The sequence below is a fragment of the Natrix helvetica genome (genome assembly GCF_964273705.1).
Source record: "Natrix helvetica genome assembly, chromosome: 11".
In the NCBI taxonomy this organism is placed as follows: domain Eukaryota; kingdom Metazoa; phylum Chordata; class Lepidosauria; order Squamata; family Natricidae; genus Natrix; species Natrix helvetica.
The window spans coordinates 17,767,832-17,784,556 of NC_138562.1; the positions used below are offsets into that span (position 1 = coordinate 17,767,832).

General features: G+C 49.8%; 2 protein-coding genes across 9 annotated transcripts in view; one reads left to right on the top strand and one right to left on the bottom strand.

Moving 5' to 3' along the window:
• SLC25A43 (solute carrier family 25 member 43) lies at positions 1 to 12,412 on the bottom strand. Its single transcript, XM_081964269.1, has 5 exons — positions 12,041 to 12,412; positions 9,835 to 10,076; positions 8,640 to 8,812; positions 3,988 to 4,122; positions 1 to 2,088 (listed from the first exon to the last, which is right to left on the bottom strand). The coding sequence occupies exons 1-5, from the start codon at positions 12,313 to 12,315 to the stop codon at positions 1,915 to 1,917; spliced, it is 999 nt and encodes a 332-aa protein (XP_081820395.1). The 5' UTR covers positions 12,316 to 12,412; the 3' UTR covers positions 1 to 1,914.
• Positions 12,145 to 16,725, top strand: part of LOC309397837 (A-kinase anchor protein 17B-like) — a 19,991-nt gene continuing 15,410 nt past the window's right edge. For 3 of the 8 annotated variants that reach the window (XM_081964212.1, XM_081964214.1, XM_081964210.1), the window contains exon 1: positions 12,527 to 12,722. Coding sequence is in view for 1 of the 8 variants with exons in the window: in XM_081964210.1 (XP_081820336.1) it covers positions 12,710 to 12,722 (13 nt within the window). In the remaining 7 variants the exon portion in view is untranslated. Of the gene's footprint in view, positions 12,206 to 12,526; positions 12,723 to 14,995; positions 15,046 to 15,585; positions 15,694 to 16,725 lie in introns of those variants that run through there. The other 5 variants (XM_081964211.1, XM_081964217.1, XM_081964215.1 and 2 more) reach the window with 4 other exon arrangements.

A 16,725-nucleotide genomic window follows, 5' to 3' on the forward strand; every position in this document is an offset into this window, starting at 1 on the left:
TCATTTGTGCTCCTGTTTAATAAGCTCAGGATCATGTCAAGAAAACACATTCAAACCTGTTATTGCTAGGAATTTTAGAACAACTGTCGACAGAATCACGATTTTAGGCAGATATTTAAAATGACAAGGAAGGGAAAGAACCATGCTGGTGTATTCTATTTCAAGATTTGGAGAGAGGGAATTTTGCGGTACATTTGGTCACTATTCTTCTTTTGCAAGCATTTTAGGGACTCTATGACACCAGAATCACAACTTTTGGCTGATATCCACCGTAAAATGACAAGGAAGAGAAAGAACCATGCTGGTGTATTATATTTCAAGATTTGGAGAAAGGGAACTTTGCTGTACATTTGGTCACGGATGCTCATTTGCAAGCTTTTTTAGAGATCTAAAAATCAAGGAGATAAGACTACAGTTCACTGGAAAATTCCAGCAGAATCCAAGCAGCACGTAATAACAGTCCTTCTCGGACTTTCCCATTTGGGAACCTTAAGGCGGGGACGAACAGGTAGGTGAGTGGCTGCTGTTCTGCATAAATTAAAAGTTCAACCACCCTGTTCAAATTCCTACCTGTGGAAGCTCAGCCTGTCAGGGACATTTCTAATCTGGTCTCCATCAGCTAGCTTTCTGTGAGTGGGTGGGTGGGATTTTGAGAAGGATATCTCTTTAGCCTCTTCCTCCTCCTCCTCACATACACAATTCCACTCCAGCTATACTCCCAAAACATCAACCTGAGATTCCCGTTTTCCCGATACGAGATTGTCTCTCGTTGGCCCCTTGTTCTTCTCCTTTCCGATGATCGTGTGATCAAGGACGGATTCTCACATTGCTGATCTGAGCTTCGTTATTATACTGCAACGGATCAGGCCGTGCTGGAAAAGGAAGGGAGTTCTCCAGATTGACAGGTCAGGAAGCAAAACTGGCCATGGCATTTCAGTGAAGAGTTCAATCGTTGGAAGAGAACGTTTGTAACTCAGAGTTGAAGTGCGAGGCCCTTGCTGCTCTCTGACCTTGGTGGTTTTCTTGCAGACATTTCATGACCCAACTAAGTCACCAATTGATGGTTGTAGCGAGAAAACTTTGGTGGTTCGCAGAAAAATCTTTGCAATTGTTGTATTGCACTAAATCAGGGATCCTCAAGCTACGGCCCCTGGGCCGGATACGGCCCGCCGAAGCAATTAATACCGCTTGCTGATGGGATGGGGTCCTTCAGGCACTTAGCTTGGCTGCCTGTTTATCAGCTCCAGCCCCTTCCTCCCTGGGAGTCCAGCGCTTCAGTGAGCGGTGCGTGAAACTTCAGCCAGGCTCCTCAAGAGACAGAGGGGCCGATCTAGCGCCCAGGCTGGCTACAAGACATTCATTCATTCTTGGCCGTATTTTGAGATTCCTAGCTGCAAAGGACAGCAACCCCAGGGTTGACCCCGAGCGTTTCTCTCCGCTAACAGGCAGCCAAGTTAAGTAACTGAAGGACCCCATCCCGTCACTAATTAATATCCAGGGGATTTAAAATTATGAATTTAGTGGTCCCTGAGGTCCAAAGGGTTGGTGACCCCTGACCCAGGTAACATCAGTGCTAGAAAAGAGTAAGGCTTGTTCTCATCTATATGAAAGCAAACCTTGCTTCCCCTGCAGCATTGATGATGTTACCTAGTCTGGTAATGAAACGTCTGCAACAAAACAACCAAGCTTAGAGAGCCTCACAGTTCAACAGTTGGCAATCAATGAGAGTGGATGTATGTTTGTAAGCTTGGAGGTTGTCCGGTTGCGCAGACCGACTTGAATGAGGAAATTATGAGTCCCGGTTCCTTGAGTTTGAGGACCCTTTGGCAGCAATTCAACGGAAGACAAGATAGCTGGCTGGGAATCTCAGTGCCTCTTTTTTTGGAAGCTGCGTTCAGAAACGCATCCAGAAGCTTAGACGTTTCTTCGTCCAAGCCTTACGTCTTGCAGTTCCTGAGGTCGTAAACTCTGGTCGACGCCAGGAGTAAGTGCGTAGCGTAAAGGGGAATCGGTGTAGCCATTCCAGTACAGGCAGACCCGTTTACAAAATTCAAAAGTGCTGAACATGATCCCAAAATAAGGGACGATCTGCAGAAACAAACACAAAAGGGTCAAAATCGAGCTCAAATCTTCCTGTTTCTCTGACTTAAGAGACCGTTTTACCCCTAGGAAGCCAGTCTGTGGGAAAATACTGCAGCCTTTGATTTTTAGATCCCGCAATTAATATTTTACTCCGTTAATATTTTATTTCAGGGACGCTCAGTGGGGGCAGTCCGGGGAGGGTGGCTAGGACGCTGAGCTTGTCGATCAGAAAGGTCGGCAGTTCGAATCCCTAGCGCCGCGTAACGGAGTGAGCTCCCGTGACTTGTCCCAGCTTCTGCCAACCTAGCAGTTCGAAAGCATGTAAAAAAGGCAAGTAGGAAAAATAGGAACCACCTTTGGTGGGAAGGTAACAGCGTTCTCTGCGCCTTCGGCATTGAGTCATGCCGGCCACATGACCACGGAGACATCTTCGGACAGCGCTGGCTCTTTGGCTTTGAAACAGAGATGAACACTGCCCCCTAGAGTCTCGGGAACGACTAGTACATATGTGCAAGGGGAATCTTTACTTTTACTTTCGTTAATTGGAGGAGAGCTTTTTTTGTGGCATTAAACACAAAGGTGCCTACTCAGATGTAACCAAATTTTAACTAGCCGCAACACATTTTTCACTGGTGGAACTTTATACACTTTAAAAATATATATATATTTTGTTTCGGCTGTGTCTCTTTAAACATTAAAAAAAGAAAAGTATATATATAGATAGATAGATACTGTTGCAAAAATAGTCTCTTTGGTTAAGCTGTATCACAATCTTGCATTTCCATTAAAAAAAAAACAGCAACTGATAAGTCGGCATGGGTAGTCCTAGACTTAAAATCATGACAGAGCCCTTGGCTAAGCAAGACAGTTAAGTGAGTCCTGTCTTGTTTTACGACCTTTCCAGCCAGAGGTGTTAAGTGAATCACTGCAATTGATCAGTTAGTAACCCCGTCGTTAAACGAATCTGGCTTCTCCCTTGACTTGGCTTGTCAGAAAAGGGGATCACGGGACCCAGAAGCACCAGCAACCGTCATAAATATGAGTCAGTTGTCAAGCATCTGAATTCTGATTGCATGATCATAGGGATGTTGCAACTATTCTGAGTGTGAAAATTGGTCATAAGTCTTTTTTTCCCCCCAGCGCTTATCAAAAGCTGTCAAAAGGAGCTCATGTGAGCCCAGTGTTGTGGCCCGACAGGGGCCAGCAGAACTGGCAGCAGATTCGGTCAGCAAGAAGGTTGGGGAGGAAGATGGGCCAGTCCTGGAGTCTGGGGAAGGCTCTGATGAGGGCTCTGTGTCGGAGGCAGAGAGGAGGCCAGAGCCGTATGCCAGTTATCAGCTACCTTCAGAGTCAGACATCAGTGAGGCAGACAAACAGCTGGAGCCTGTTCCCAGTGTGCGCATGCGCAGAGTTGCCAAACGAAGGGAACAGCTAAGGAACAGGAGTTGACTTGGGAGTAAGGCCACAGGTGGACGATGAATGGCCCCTCCCAGAGGAAATAAAAGAGGAGCGAAAGGGGAGTGGAGTTTGCAGGAGGCAATTAGTTCGCTTCATTGGTTCCTGACTCTCCAAGACTCCTTGCCAAATTTTGCAGATATCGGCCTGGCAGCTCTCCAAGCTGAGATAAGGTCTGTGACTGTAAATCCTCCCTTGAAAGACTTTGCTGGATGCGAATGAGCAGAATTCACAATAAATTAATAAAAGGGGGTTTTGTCGGGACGAGGAGTTTGCTTCATGGCCTCTGCAAAGTCAGAACACCCATAGGACACTGATAACTGTCATAAATATGAGTCAAACGGTCACTAAATGAATGGTTCTAAGCCAAGGACTACCTGCAAATGAAGAGGGAAGGAACTGCAAGATTGACGTCCGTTGGAATCGACCAGGAAAGACTTGGGAACTTACCCTGAGTAAATTGGCAGTTAGTCCGTTCCAGAGTGCCAGAACTCCTTTAGTCTTTACCGTCTGCTTAAAACAATCTATCACGCCGGTAAAACGGACATCAACCCCTCCAGAACAAGGGAGGTGAGAGCTCTGAGCCTGCGAGGGAAGAGAACAGAAAAGGCGTTTAAAACGGTGAAACCGACGCGTTTCAAATCTCAAGAAATCCATTTTCTGCAATTCCTAATTGTTCACGGGCTCCCTTATGCCATCAAAATGCCACCGAAGGATAGATGGGCTTTGGAGATGCTTTCAGAAGAGCAGCTGGCATCTGAATTTTTTTTTTAAAAAAACAACCCGCATACTTTGCTAGTCCTTGTTTAATGACGTAACTCGGTCGCTAAGTGGAACTGCAATGGGGCTTCTCATCTTGCTTCAGCTATCCTTGGCTTTACGGACCGGTGAAGGTCATAAATGTGAGGATTGGTTGCAAAATGCCTTTTTCATCACAGCTGGGACTGCAAATGTCACTTGTACAGGGAGTCCTTGACAGACAGTCCTCATTTAATGACCGAAGTTACAACAACACTGAAAAAAGTGACCTAGGACCGTTTTTCACACTTCATCCCCATGAGCACATGATTTATATTTGGGATGCTTGGCAAGTGACTCATACTTATGATGGTTGCAGTGTCCCATGACCACGTGAATTACATTTGGATGCTTGGCAATCCAAAGGAATCTACTTACTTAAGACCCCCCCACTCCCCAAAGGGAAAAAGAGCACAAACTTTCTTGCCACTTGCCTAACTTCATTACAACTGACCATCTCAAAACTGAACTATGGGGGTGGAGTGAAGGTCCTGACATAATCCAGCCTTCATTGGACATGAAAACATACAATGAACGGTTGCAGGAACCGGGCATGGCTAGTCTAGTGAAGAGAAGGACCAGGGGAGACATGAGAGCAGCCTTCCAATATTTGAGGGGCTGCCACAGAGAGGAGGGGATCAAGCTATTCTCCAAAACACCTGAAGGCCAGACAAGGAATAATGAATGGAAACTGACCAAGGAGAGATTCAACCTAGAAATAAGGAGGAATTTTCTGACAGTGAGAACAATCAACCAATGGAACAGAAGTTGCCTTCAGAAGTTGTGGGAGCTTCATCACTGGAAGCTTTCAAGAAGAGATTGGACTGCCATCTGTCAGAAATGATGCAGGCTCACCATTAGGGGGGTGGGGTTGGACTAGATGACCTACAAGGTCCCTTCCAACTCTGTTAAATGTGTATAGTACTAGAGAAATAATTCTGAATCTCTGTCTTTGGCCTCCTTCCCAAATAAATGTGTTTTGATGTTTTTGAGGCACCCTGTGGAACGCCAAAACTTGCAAGTTAAGCTGTGAAGGGCTGACCTCATTTCCTTTCCATATTTTTTTCAATTCATGAAGCTTTGAAGATACCAACAATACCTTCTGAAGCTGAAGAGTCAAACCAGACGCTCAGGAAACAATGTGGAAGGAAAAATTAATTGCTACCTTGATCCACTCCACATGTAAAGGATCGTATTTTTTTTAAAAAAAACACCTCGTGTTTAAAAACTCCTTGAAAGTTTTTGGTCACACGTTATTATTAATTGACTGTGAATTCTGCTCATTCACATCCAGCAAAGTCTTTCAAGGGAGGATTTACAGTCACGGACCTTCTCTGATTTGGAGAGCTGCCAGGCCGATAGCTGCAAACTTGGCAAGGAGTCTCAGAGAGTCACGAACCAATTAAGCGAACTAATGGTCTCTTGCAAACTCCACTCCCCTTTGGCTCCTCTTTTATTTCCTCTGGGTTCATCATCCACCTGTAGCCTTAGTCCCAAGTCGACTCCTGTCCTTTAGCTGTTCCCTTCGTCTAGCAACTCTGTGCATGCACACACTGGGAACAGGCTCCAGCTGTTCATCTGCCTCACTGATGTCTGACTCTGAAGGCAGCTGATAACTGACATACGGCTCTGGCCCCCTCTCTGCCTCCAACACAGAGCCCTCATCAGAGCCTTCCCCAGACTCCAGGACTGGCCATGTTCCTCCCCAACCTCTTCACTGTCTGAATCTGCTGCCAGTTCTGCTGGCCTCTGGCGGGCCAGCATAATCCTTCTCTTCCTCCTCCTCCTCTCCGCAAACCTCATTCCCTTCCAGTCTGGATGATGTTACCTAGTTTGGGCCATGAAACGTCTGCAAGAAAACCACCAAGCTCAGAAAGCACCATAACCCTCTTCGCCTATCAACCCTGAGCTACAAATATTCTCCTTTATTCATTCGGATGTACTCTGTCATTCTTAGGCATGTATGATTTAGAAGTCCTCCTAGCACAATGCTAACCCTTTTGGTGCTTGCTGTGGTAGGCTGGCACCCCAACAGACCAAGACCCAGAGAAAGAAGATTTAAGCATGCCCTTGTGGCAGACTTAAAAAAAAAACCTTCTTCCTCTTTGTGACTCTGACCTTAGATAAATCAATCTTCAGAGACAGATTCCAGAGGTGATAAGCCTAAATGATCCCCTCTCTGGTCATGGAGGATCAACTCTGATTTGCAAACTTGGCAGTTCATGTTTCGTTCACCGAAAGATGATCTGCTGGGCAGAGCTTCAACGGATGGTGCCAGCCAAGCAGACAAATTCCCTGTTTATAGGATATGCAACCTGACCTTTCAACCACAGGTTGGACTTCCAAACATTTCATTTAGTGACTGTTCCAAGCTACGACGACATTGGGAAAAAGGACCTGAGAAATTAGAGGATGAAAGACTTCCGATAATGTATAAATAAATGACGTAAGAGTTTTATTATATATAATAAGGGAAAGGTAAAGGTTCCCCTCGCACATATGTGCTAGTCGTTCCCAACTCTATGGGGCGGTGCTCATCTCCGTTTCAAAGCCGAAGAGCCAGCGCTGTCCAAAGACGTCTCCGTGGTCATGTGGCCGGCATGATTAAATGCCAAAGGCACACGGAACGCTGTTATCTTCCCACCAAAGGTGGTTCCTATTTTTCTACTTGCATTTTTTACATGCTTTCGAACTGCTAGGTTGGCAGAAGCTGGGACAAGTCACGGGAGCTCACTCCGTTACGCGGCACTAGGGATTCAAACTGCTGAACTGTCGACCTTTCTGATCGACAAGCTCAGCATCTTTGCCACTGAACCACCGTGTCCCTTTTATTATATTTATTATATTATATTTATTATACATAAGCAAACATTATTATTACTATTATGGTTGTTGTTGTTATTATTTACTAGTATATCATTACTACTTTGTATAAGCAAATTGATCCAGACAATACGCTGTTTAATAAGCACTGATGTATTTTAAAGAAGAAGAAAACATTTATAAATAAAAACATTTTAAAAAAAGAATACAAGGACCTTAGGGTTAGGGTTTTATCAGTTGGATAAAAGGGACAGAAATTAGGAACTTAATAAGTATTATTATGTAAACGTATTGACCCAGACAGTACTCTGTTCACTAAGCACATATTGCACGTAAAGAGGAAACAAATAAAATCGAAACTCAAGATGCTTGGCAGCCGTTTCATATTTATGACCGCGAAGTCCGATTCGCTTAACGGTGTCACGAAAATACGAACTGCCGCAACTCACTTAGCAACCGTGGCGCGAAAGCTGGTACAAGGGGAAGAAACTCACTTCACAAGCGTCTCACTCAGCAACAGGAATTTTGGGCTCCGTTGAGGTCGTGAGTCCAGAAATATCTGTATTACAAGTGGTCCTTGACTTACGACCATTGCTCCTTGTTTAGCGACCGTCCAAAGATATAAGCTACTTGAAAAAAGGGAGTTACAACTGGATTCCGAAATTGTGGTGGTTGGGGGCCTGCTCCGCCCCATTGCAGTTACACAATTGCAATATGGGAGATTGGCAATGCAACTTTCTCTCTGCAGTCCAGGGTTTTATGATGGTTTTGCTGAAAACTGGGTTTTGTTTAATGACTGTCACAGCAAGGTCATAAAATGAGGTCACTCATGTGATTTTATTATCATCATGATATATGACTGTAATGGGCAGGCTCCATTATGGTCACCTACTGAGAATTCGCTGCCCTTGAAGGGCTTGAAATGCAAGTCCTCAATTTACGGCCACAACGGAACCAAAGTTTCTGTTGTTAAGTGAGACATCCGTTAAGGAAATTCTGGGGAAGAAAGGAAGTTCTAAGTCAGGGATCGATTTAAGTAGCAGCAGGGTGCCCCCTAGTGGCTCAAAAGAAACAAGACTTCTCCTTCAACCCTATACAGGGAGTCCTCGACTTAAAACGGTTCACTTAGTGACCGAAGTTACAACGGCACTGAAAAAAAGCGACTTAGGGCCATTTTTCAGCCTTATGACCGTTGGGGCATTTCCATGGCCGCGTGATTTACATTCGGAGGCTTGGCAACTGACTCATATTTATGACGGCTGCAGTGTTCACGGGCTTGTGTGATTCCCCTTCTGTGTCCTTTTGACAAGCCAAGTCCCATGGGGGAGCAAGATTCACTTAACAACCATGTGACTAATTTAACAACAGCAGTGATTCACTTAACTAAATAAAAACAGTATCAATTGAGAGGCAAAGATCTCGCCGTTTTCAGCCAGCTCTCAAGCCGCACATCTTGGCAGGTGTGAAAAGGTAAGACTCACCTGTATTTTCCTCTTGACAGTTTCAAAGGGGAAAGAGAAAGTTTGGGCCACCGCAGCAGCCAGGCAGCCGTTGAAGAAGTTTTGCATTGGTGTGAAAGGGAGGTTGGGTTGACCCCAGAGTTCATCCAGGTGAGTGTAAACAAGGAAGGAACCAACGGAAAACGGGATTGCACCTGTTTGGGAAGACAGACGAGGTAGACTTGGTAAGGAAGATCCGGTGGCAGGGGCATAGATATCAATATTGATCTCCTAGGAAACTATCTTTGAAGGCCTAGCTTTTCTGACCCAGCTCCCCAAACACGATAATTCATCTGTGGCCTCTGGCTTTTATCCCCAGAGCTAAGGGGAGGACTCTTTTGTCCCAAGGACTGGACCATAGATTTCCACTGCTCTCCTCTCCTCTGCCTTCTATGCATCCGCATGTCGGGCACTGGACCCAGCGGTTCCTCCTCTTCCTCATCAGCCACCGTTCAGCTTTGAGCTACAAACATTCCCCCTTGATTGGCTACTGGAATGTCCTTGAAAGAGATAGCATCTGCCTTGGGAGGCTGAGATAAGTGGGGAGGAAGAACAGCTGGGGCCTGTTCCAGATACGCCTATATGCAGAACTGTTAGGAGAGGAGAACAACGGAGGACAAGGAGTCGAGTTGGGAAGCAAGGCACATGTGGACGCTGAATGGCCCCTCCCTGGCTGGGGAATAAATAGAAGGGAAGGGAAATGGTTATCGTAGGAGACAACAGTTCGTATTTCTGAAGATTTTGCTCATTGTCTCTTATTTCAGTAAAAGTACCTTTTCTCTAAAACAATGGAGTTGGGGGTTTCCTTTCTTGAATTTTGAAGGAGGCACGTCTGACACTCATCGTGTTTCGTGCCTCGGAGACTGCTTGCCAGAACTTAATTTGCAGCTTTGCGGTTGGGACCTCACAGCCTGCAATTATCGCAAGGAACTGATAAGGTTTGTTACTGCAGTTAACTCTCTGAAGGACTATTGCCTGGACTTTTCGGTGCGTGAAGGCCATTAATTCACAGGAGATAAATAAAGAGGTTTTTTTTTTTTTCGTAACAAGGGAATCTGTTTCTTGTTTCTGCTGAGGCTGGGCCAGAACAGTTGACGTCCAGACCCCTTAAAAAGTGCGACGTTTGAAAGACAGTAACGGAATATCAATCGATGGGAGAGAGGAATCTTTAAAATACCTAATACTGACAACGAGACCCCCCGATAAAGTGCAGAAGCTCCTTCCTGGTGGTAAATCATATACAAAGCATGAAGAATCCCTTTGTAGGGCGGGTCCAGTCGGTTTTGCACAATCAAGCGAGTTTTGACCACCTCGGTTGGGTAGGTTGCGATGGCCGCCATCATGCCCGCCAGACTCCCAGCCACGATGGCGTTCCACTGGGAAATGTGACCCAAATCATCCATCAGCAACATCACGCATCTAAGGCGAGATTAACAGAGGGGAAAAAGTCAAATATTTTTTGGGGTGGAGTTTTTTGTTCATCAGCTCCGATCCAGCTCAAGATAGAAGTCACCCTGTCTCATTTTGGGGTGCAGAGAGCCATCGATAAGATCTTGGAGAAGGGTAGACTTACAACTAGAAGGGAGCCCAAAGTTTCCATGCTAAATACGGCATTTGTTAAGTGAGTGTTGCCTCATTTTAGGACCTTCCGTTATAGTTGCTAAGCGAATCGCTGCAGTTGTTAAATGAGTCACGCGGTTGTTAAGCGAATCCAACTTCCTCGTTGACTTTCGGTGTCAGTAGGTCGTAAAAGGGGAATCCATTGTTCCTTGTCTGGCCTTGGGGAAATGAGGTCAGCCCTTCACAGCTTAACTTGCAAGTTTTGGCCTCAAAAACATCAAAACACATTTATTTGGGAAGGAGGCCAAAGACAGAGATTCAGAATTATTTCTCTAGCACTTTACAGATTTAACAGAGTTGGAAGGGACCTTGTAGGTCATTTAGTCCAACCCCACCCCCCCAAGCAGGAGACCGATCACCATTTCTGACTAATGGCAGTCCAGTCTCTTCTTGAAAGCCTCCAGCGATGAAGCTCCCACAACTTCCAAATGCAACTTCTGTTCCATGGGTTGATTGTTCTCACTGCCAGAAAATTCCTCCTAATTTCTAGGTTGAATCTCTCCTTGGTCAGTTTCCATCCATTATTCCTTGTCTGGCTTTCGGGTGTTTAGGAGAATAGCTTGACCCCCTCCTCTCTGGGGCAGCAGCCCCTCAAATATTGGAAGACTGCTCTCATGTCTCCCCTGATCCTTCTCTTCACTAGACCAGCCATGCCCAGTTCCTGCAACTGTTCATCGTATATTTGAGCCCCCTCATCCTCTTGGTTGCTCTTCTCTGCACTCTTTCTAGATCTCAACATCTTTTTTATAGTGTGGTGACCAAAACTGGACGTAGGACTCTAGGCGTGGTCTTACTAAGGCTTCATAGAGTGGTATTAGTACCTCCCTTGATCTTGATTGCATCCCTCTGCTAATGCAATTTAGGATTGCATCAGTGGACAGTTAAGTTAGTCACCTGGTCGTTAAGTGAATCTGTTTTCCCCCATTGCTTGCCAGAAGGTCGCAAAAAAGGGGAATCACGCGTGGGACACTGCAACCGTCGTAAATATGAGTCAGTTGCCAAATCAGTTGCATTTTGGTCACGTGACCATGGGGATGGAGCAAAGGTCTGGAGTATGGGAAAAGGTCATGTCACTTTTTTTCCCCAGTGCCGTGGTCACTTCCAAGGGTCCTCAAATGAGCTGTTGTAAGCCGAGGACTACCTGTAGGATATTTTAGCATACCTAAGTATAGTCTGCCTTAGCTTTCTTTGATTTAAGAGGCCTGTGGGTGGGGGAAAGGACACTCTGACAACACTGTTTTGCTGATCGACCTGTAGAACAGGGTTCAATGGGGTTTTTTTCTTGCCGTGTAAGTGCCTGCATAACATCCGTGTGGGTGTAGGAACCACCTTTAATGGGAAGGAAACAGGGTTCCGTGCACCTTCGGTGTTGAGCCATGCCGGCCACATGACCAGGGAGATGTCTTCGGACAGTGCTGGCTCTTTGGCTTTGAAACGGAGATGAGCACCGCCCCCTAGAGTCAGGAACGACTAGCACATAGGTGCCAGGTGAACCTCTCTCTCCCTCTCCCCCTCCTTCCTTCCTTCCTTTCTTTCTTGACCCGGTGGGGTTCCGGAGACATGCCCAGATCACCACTTGGTCCCCCTTCCCTCCCTCTCCATCCTGGCTTACTGGCGGTTGGACGGTGTTGTATGGGAAACTCTCTCTCTCTGTGTCCATCCATCCATCCATCCATCCATCCATCCATCCATCACGACCCGGTGGGGTACCGGAGACGCGCCCAGATCGCCGCTTGGTCCCCCTTCCCTCCCTCTCCGCTTACCGGCGGTAGGAGGCGAGCTGCACGGCGCTGTAAGGCAGGAGGCGCAAGCAGGCGGTCAGGTTGCCTTTCCAGAGCGCGCCCGGCCCCTCGGCCCGCCACAGGCTGCGGCCGGCTCGCCAGAGGCCGCTTCTCCGCCCGGGCAGCGCCCCGACCTGGCCCAGCACGGTGAGCACTTCCAGCGGGGCCGTCACGCTGTGGCTCGCCGCCCCGGCCAGCCCGGCGCAACCCAGCCGCTGCAGCGCCGTCAGCCGCCCGTCGCGCTTCCAAGTGGCCATGGCGCACCATGCCAGCCGCCGCCCGGGACGGAGGAGGAGGCGATGCCGCCGGGCTCCTGCGATCCGCCGGGCAGGGCAGGGCAGGCGGTCCGGGGGGCGGCGTCAGCCAGCCAGCCGACCGAGCAGGCGAGCAGGCAGGCGGGCCGGAGACAGGAAGGGGAAGGGCGCGGGAAGCGGGCCGCCCTCTCCAGCTGCCACCGGTGCGCAAGAGCGCGCCAGCGGAGCGCAGGGAAGCTTGCCGCCGCGCCGGGGACCCGGATCGGGGCGCAGCGGTAGCGGATCGCGGTGTGGAATGCTCGCCCGGCTGGGCAACCGGCGTCCCGGGAAGGCGGCGGGTCTCTAGGCCGGCCGCCTTTCGGTTCCCGGGGGCGTCGCCGGCTGCGGAGAGGCGGAGATGCGCCGTGCGGGTAAGGGGGAGAGTCAGCAGAGGAGAAGATTTGTATTTTCGGGGTTGAGAGGATGCTGTCGGAGCTGGGTGGGGTTTTTTTGCGGACGTCTCGGGACCCAGCTAAGTAACAACATCAGGGTTAGAAGAAAGTGGGGTGGGAGGAGGAGGAAGAAGATGATGATGATGACGACTGTGGGGTCTTTGGTGCTCGCTGAGCTGGGTTGCTTTTTTGCAGACGTTTCATGACCCATCTAGGTAACATCATCAGTGGGGAAAGAAAGGAGGGTGTGGGAGGAAGGAGAGGGAAGAGGAGGAGGATTAGCACTGTGGGGTGCTTGATGCTTTCTGAGCTTGGTGGTTTCTTTGCAGACATTTCAGGACCCAACTAGGTAACACCATCAGTGCCAGAAGGGAGCGGGGTGGAGGAGGAGGAGAATTGTGGAGCTCAGCTTGGTGGTTTTCTTGCAGACATTTCATGACCCAACTAGGTGACATCATTACTGCGGATGTGGAGAGGAGGAGGAGGAAGATAACGGGATCCTTTGTGCTCTCTGAGCTGGGTGGCTTTCTTGCAGACGTTTCATGGCCAAACCAATTAGCTCATCATACTGATGATGTTACCTAGTTCGGCCATGAAACGTCTGCAAGAAAACACCAAGCTCAGAGACCACCAAGAAACCCCTCAATGGGGAGAACGCCAGGCTGGCTGGTGGAGATGCAGTGGGGCAATGATGCCAGCCTGCCCGGGTTTGGGGGGGTGGGACGGGACTGTCCGTCCTTTTCTTCTCGGCCCGGCCTACCTGCCAAGGTCATTGTTCCAGGGAGAGAATTCGGGGTGGTTTTGCTGGAAGAGGGAAGGGGCACTCAAAAGCTAGTCGTCCCAAGGCTCACTTGTTACTAACCCTTCCAAGTGGGCCCAGCCTGGCAGGCAGCACATTTACAGTGGCCGAAATGGGGTGAGGGGTCCCAAAGTTATGTTGTTGATGGATCTGATGGATTAGGGTTCCCTCTCCTTGAACCCCCGTTCTGGAAGACAGGGTGTATCACTGGATTGTCCTCCACCCTGCCTTCCTCTTATTCAGAGAAAAATAAGGCAGTTTGCTAAATATCACCTTCCTTCCCCAAAATCTTTCCTATAACTTTCTGCCCCGCCGAAAATGCAGAGAAAATGGAATTACTTTTTAAAAGTTAGCATGCAGAGAGGCAGCTGTTTCCAAAAAGGGATTGCTTAGGAACCCCGGGGATTTGGCTCCTCTTCCCTTGGTGTGGGAGGGGCAGTTTTGGAAGACTGTCTCCCCTGACCCCTTCCTGCTCCAGATGTGCGGGGATTCAAGGCTCCTTCCAGCTCCGTGTCTGCAGGGGAGAACCGAACTCCAACATCTGGATGGGAAGTGGCCTTTTGCAAAGATTAGGATAGGTGGCAGATCGGATTCAGAAGTCATCCTCATCCTATAAGGGGGTGATGGAAAGAAGGTGTGTTTTTTGGGGGTGGGGGAATCATTGGGGTTGCCAAATCACCCCACATCTGTGCCGGAAGGTGGTCTTGGGGGTCTCTGAGCTTGGTGGTTTTCTTGCAGACGTTTCATGGCCTAACTAGACATCATCATCAGTTTTTGTTTGGGGGGGTTGTCATTGATCCCCTGGGGGGGTCTTGGTCCCCCCAGGACAGTCTTGGAGGCTCCTTGAGTGTGTGTGTGTGTGTGTGTGTGTGTGTGCTGCGCTGGACGCCTTTGCCATGGGGCAAAAGAAGGGATGAGTCCTACCTCTCCTGCCTCGGCCCCGGGTTCAAATCCAGCCCAGGGGATGGATGGGGGCGGAGGTATCTTCTCTCCAGTAAGGGGAGTGCTTTGATTCGGGGGTGGGGGGTGTCACTGGCCCCCTGGAGGGTCTTGTTGTGGGGGGTGGCTGCCCTGAACCCCTTTTCTAGGGGTCACAAGAAGAGATGAGTCCTGCCCCTCCTGCCTCGGCCCCGGGTTCAAATCCAGCCAGCGAGGGGAGGGGGGGCTTCCCTCCAGCAAGGGCGGGGGAAGGGTCTCCCCCATACCCCCCCCCCCGGAGGAGGGGAGAGAAGGGAAGGGAGTGGATCGACTTAGTCCTCCGGAGTGGGGGGAACCCAAAGGAGTGGGGGGAACCCTGGGCCGGTGGGGGGAGCGGAGACCCCCCGGTCGTGGGGGGAGGACACCGGCGACCCGCGGCCCTCAAGACAGGCCGAAGCCCGTCCGGGCGAGGGGGCCGGGCAGGGCCGCCATCTGCGACGGGGGGCGAGGGGGCGCGGCGGCTCCGCCCCGGGGAGGCCGGGCCAGGAAGCGGCGGTGGCGGCAGCGACGGGAGAGGCAGGCCCGGTAGGCCGCGGCGCGGGAGGAGAGGCCGAGGGGCGGCGGCGGCGGGAGGTTGGGGGGCTCCGGAAGGGCCTCTAGGCCTCACCGCGCGGAGGGCTCTAAGGGGAGGGACTGCAGGTCCTATCAGCCTTGGCTCGCCTGGGACTCCAGCTCCCACACGCCTCGTCCCCCTCAGACTACGGCTCCCAGCTGCTAGGTTTGCCTGGGACTCCAGCTCCCATCTGCCTGGCCTGCCTGGCCTGCCTGGGATTCCAGCTCCCATCCTTTCTGTTTGGCTTCCTGCCCCATACACCTGGGACTCCAGCTCCCATCAGGCTGGCCAGCCTGGGACTCTAGGTCCCCGTTGCTAGGTTTACTTGGGACTCCAGCTCCCATCTACCCAGCTTGCTTGGGACTTCAGCTCCCATCCACCTCACCTGGGATGCCCAGTTTCCAGGCTTGCCTGGGACTCCAGCTCCCATCCCCCCCAGCTTGCCTGTGATCCCAGCTCCCATCTGCCTGGCCTGCCTGGGACTCCAGCTCCCACCCTTTCTGTTTGGCTTCCTGCCCCCATACACCTGGGACTCCAGCTCCCATCTGCCTAGCTCTTGTAGGTGCTGAATATCTGAAAGTACTCCAGTTCCCATCTGTCTGTCACCTGCAGGCATTGTGGTGAGTGCAGTACGTAGGGATGTGTTTGGGACTCCAGTTCCCATCCGCCTGTCTCACTAGGTGGTTCCCATCTGCCTGTCTCCTGCAGGTACTGGGGTGAGTGCAGCACATCTGGGATTGTCTGGGACTCCAGTTCCCATCGTCCTGAGCACTGGGAGTGGTGGGATAACATTTGGAGAACGAGCGCCATGCCAATTCCCACCTTCCTATCGTTCATGGGCCCAGTGCCTCTAGAAGTGCCTGGAACTACAACTCCCATTCGCCTGGGTCTCAAGTGCCTGGATGGGACAGGAGTCAAAGATAGGAAGTCAAGATAATCCCTCATCCTCTCTAGCCCACATGAGGATGGATGTGGTAGTCCCACATACCTGGAGTGAGTGCTAATAGAAGGAAGCTGGGAGTTCTTTGCAAAAAGCAGACTTGTGGGAGAAGGAGCCTGCCCTATGGAAGGGGATGATGGGATATGGGGGCATTTGTAGCTTTGTACTGCCATGCTGCTCTGTGACCGTAATAAAGATTTGATTGGATTTGAGCATTGCTTTGTGGAGGGGAACGGGGGGGATAAATCCCCTGTGCCATGGATTGGGCTGTAGTGGGGGGGTTAGTGTTATACAGCTAGTCCTCGACTTACGACGACAACTGAGCCCAAACGTTTTAAGGTTAAGGGAGACATTTGTGAAGATTTACGACCTTTCTCGCCACAGTTGTTAAGCAAATCACTGCGGTTCTTAAGCTAGCAACCTGGTTGTTAAGTGAATCTGGCTTCCCCATTGACTTGGCTCGTCAGAAGGTCGCAAAAGGGGATCGCGTGACTCATGGGAACACAACAACCGTCATAAGAATGAACCAGGTGCCAAGCACTGAATTTTCATCACAGGATGATGGGGAAGGTACAAAGGTTGTAACTATGAAATATGGTCCTATCAGTGACGGGTTGCCAATTTTTTTACTACCGGTTTAGGTATGCTCCTGTGCGTGCTAGCGTGCGCGCAACATTTCTGCGCATGCGCAAAAGCGTCCATGCGGGTGGGC

What these genes read in the sequence shown, in the direction of transcription:
- SLC25A43 (XM_081964269.1), bottom strand. Translation starts at nt 12,315, where the DNA reads ATGGCCACTTGGAAGCGCGACGGGCGGCTGACGGCGCTGCAGCGGCTG. An exon ending in CAGCTCGCCTCCTACCGCCG is followed by an intron (nt 10,077 to 12,040) that starts GTAAGCGGAGAG and finishes ATCTCGCCTTAG; the next exon opens with ATGCGTGATGTTGCTGATGG. An exon ending in TAACTGCCAATTTACTCAGG is followed by an intron (nt 2,089 to 3,987) that starts GTAAGTTCCCAA and finishes TTGTTTCTGCAG; the next exon opens with ATCGTCCCTTATTTTGGGAT.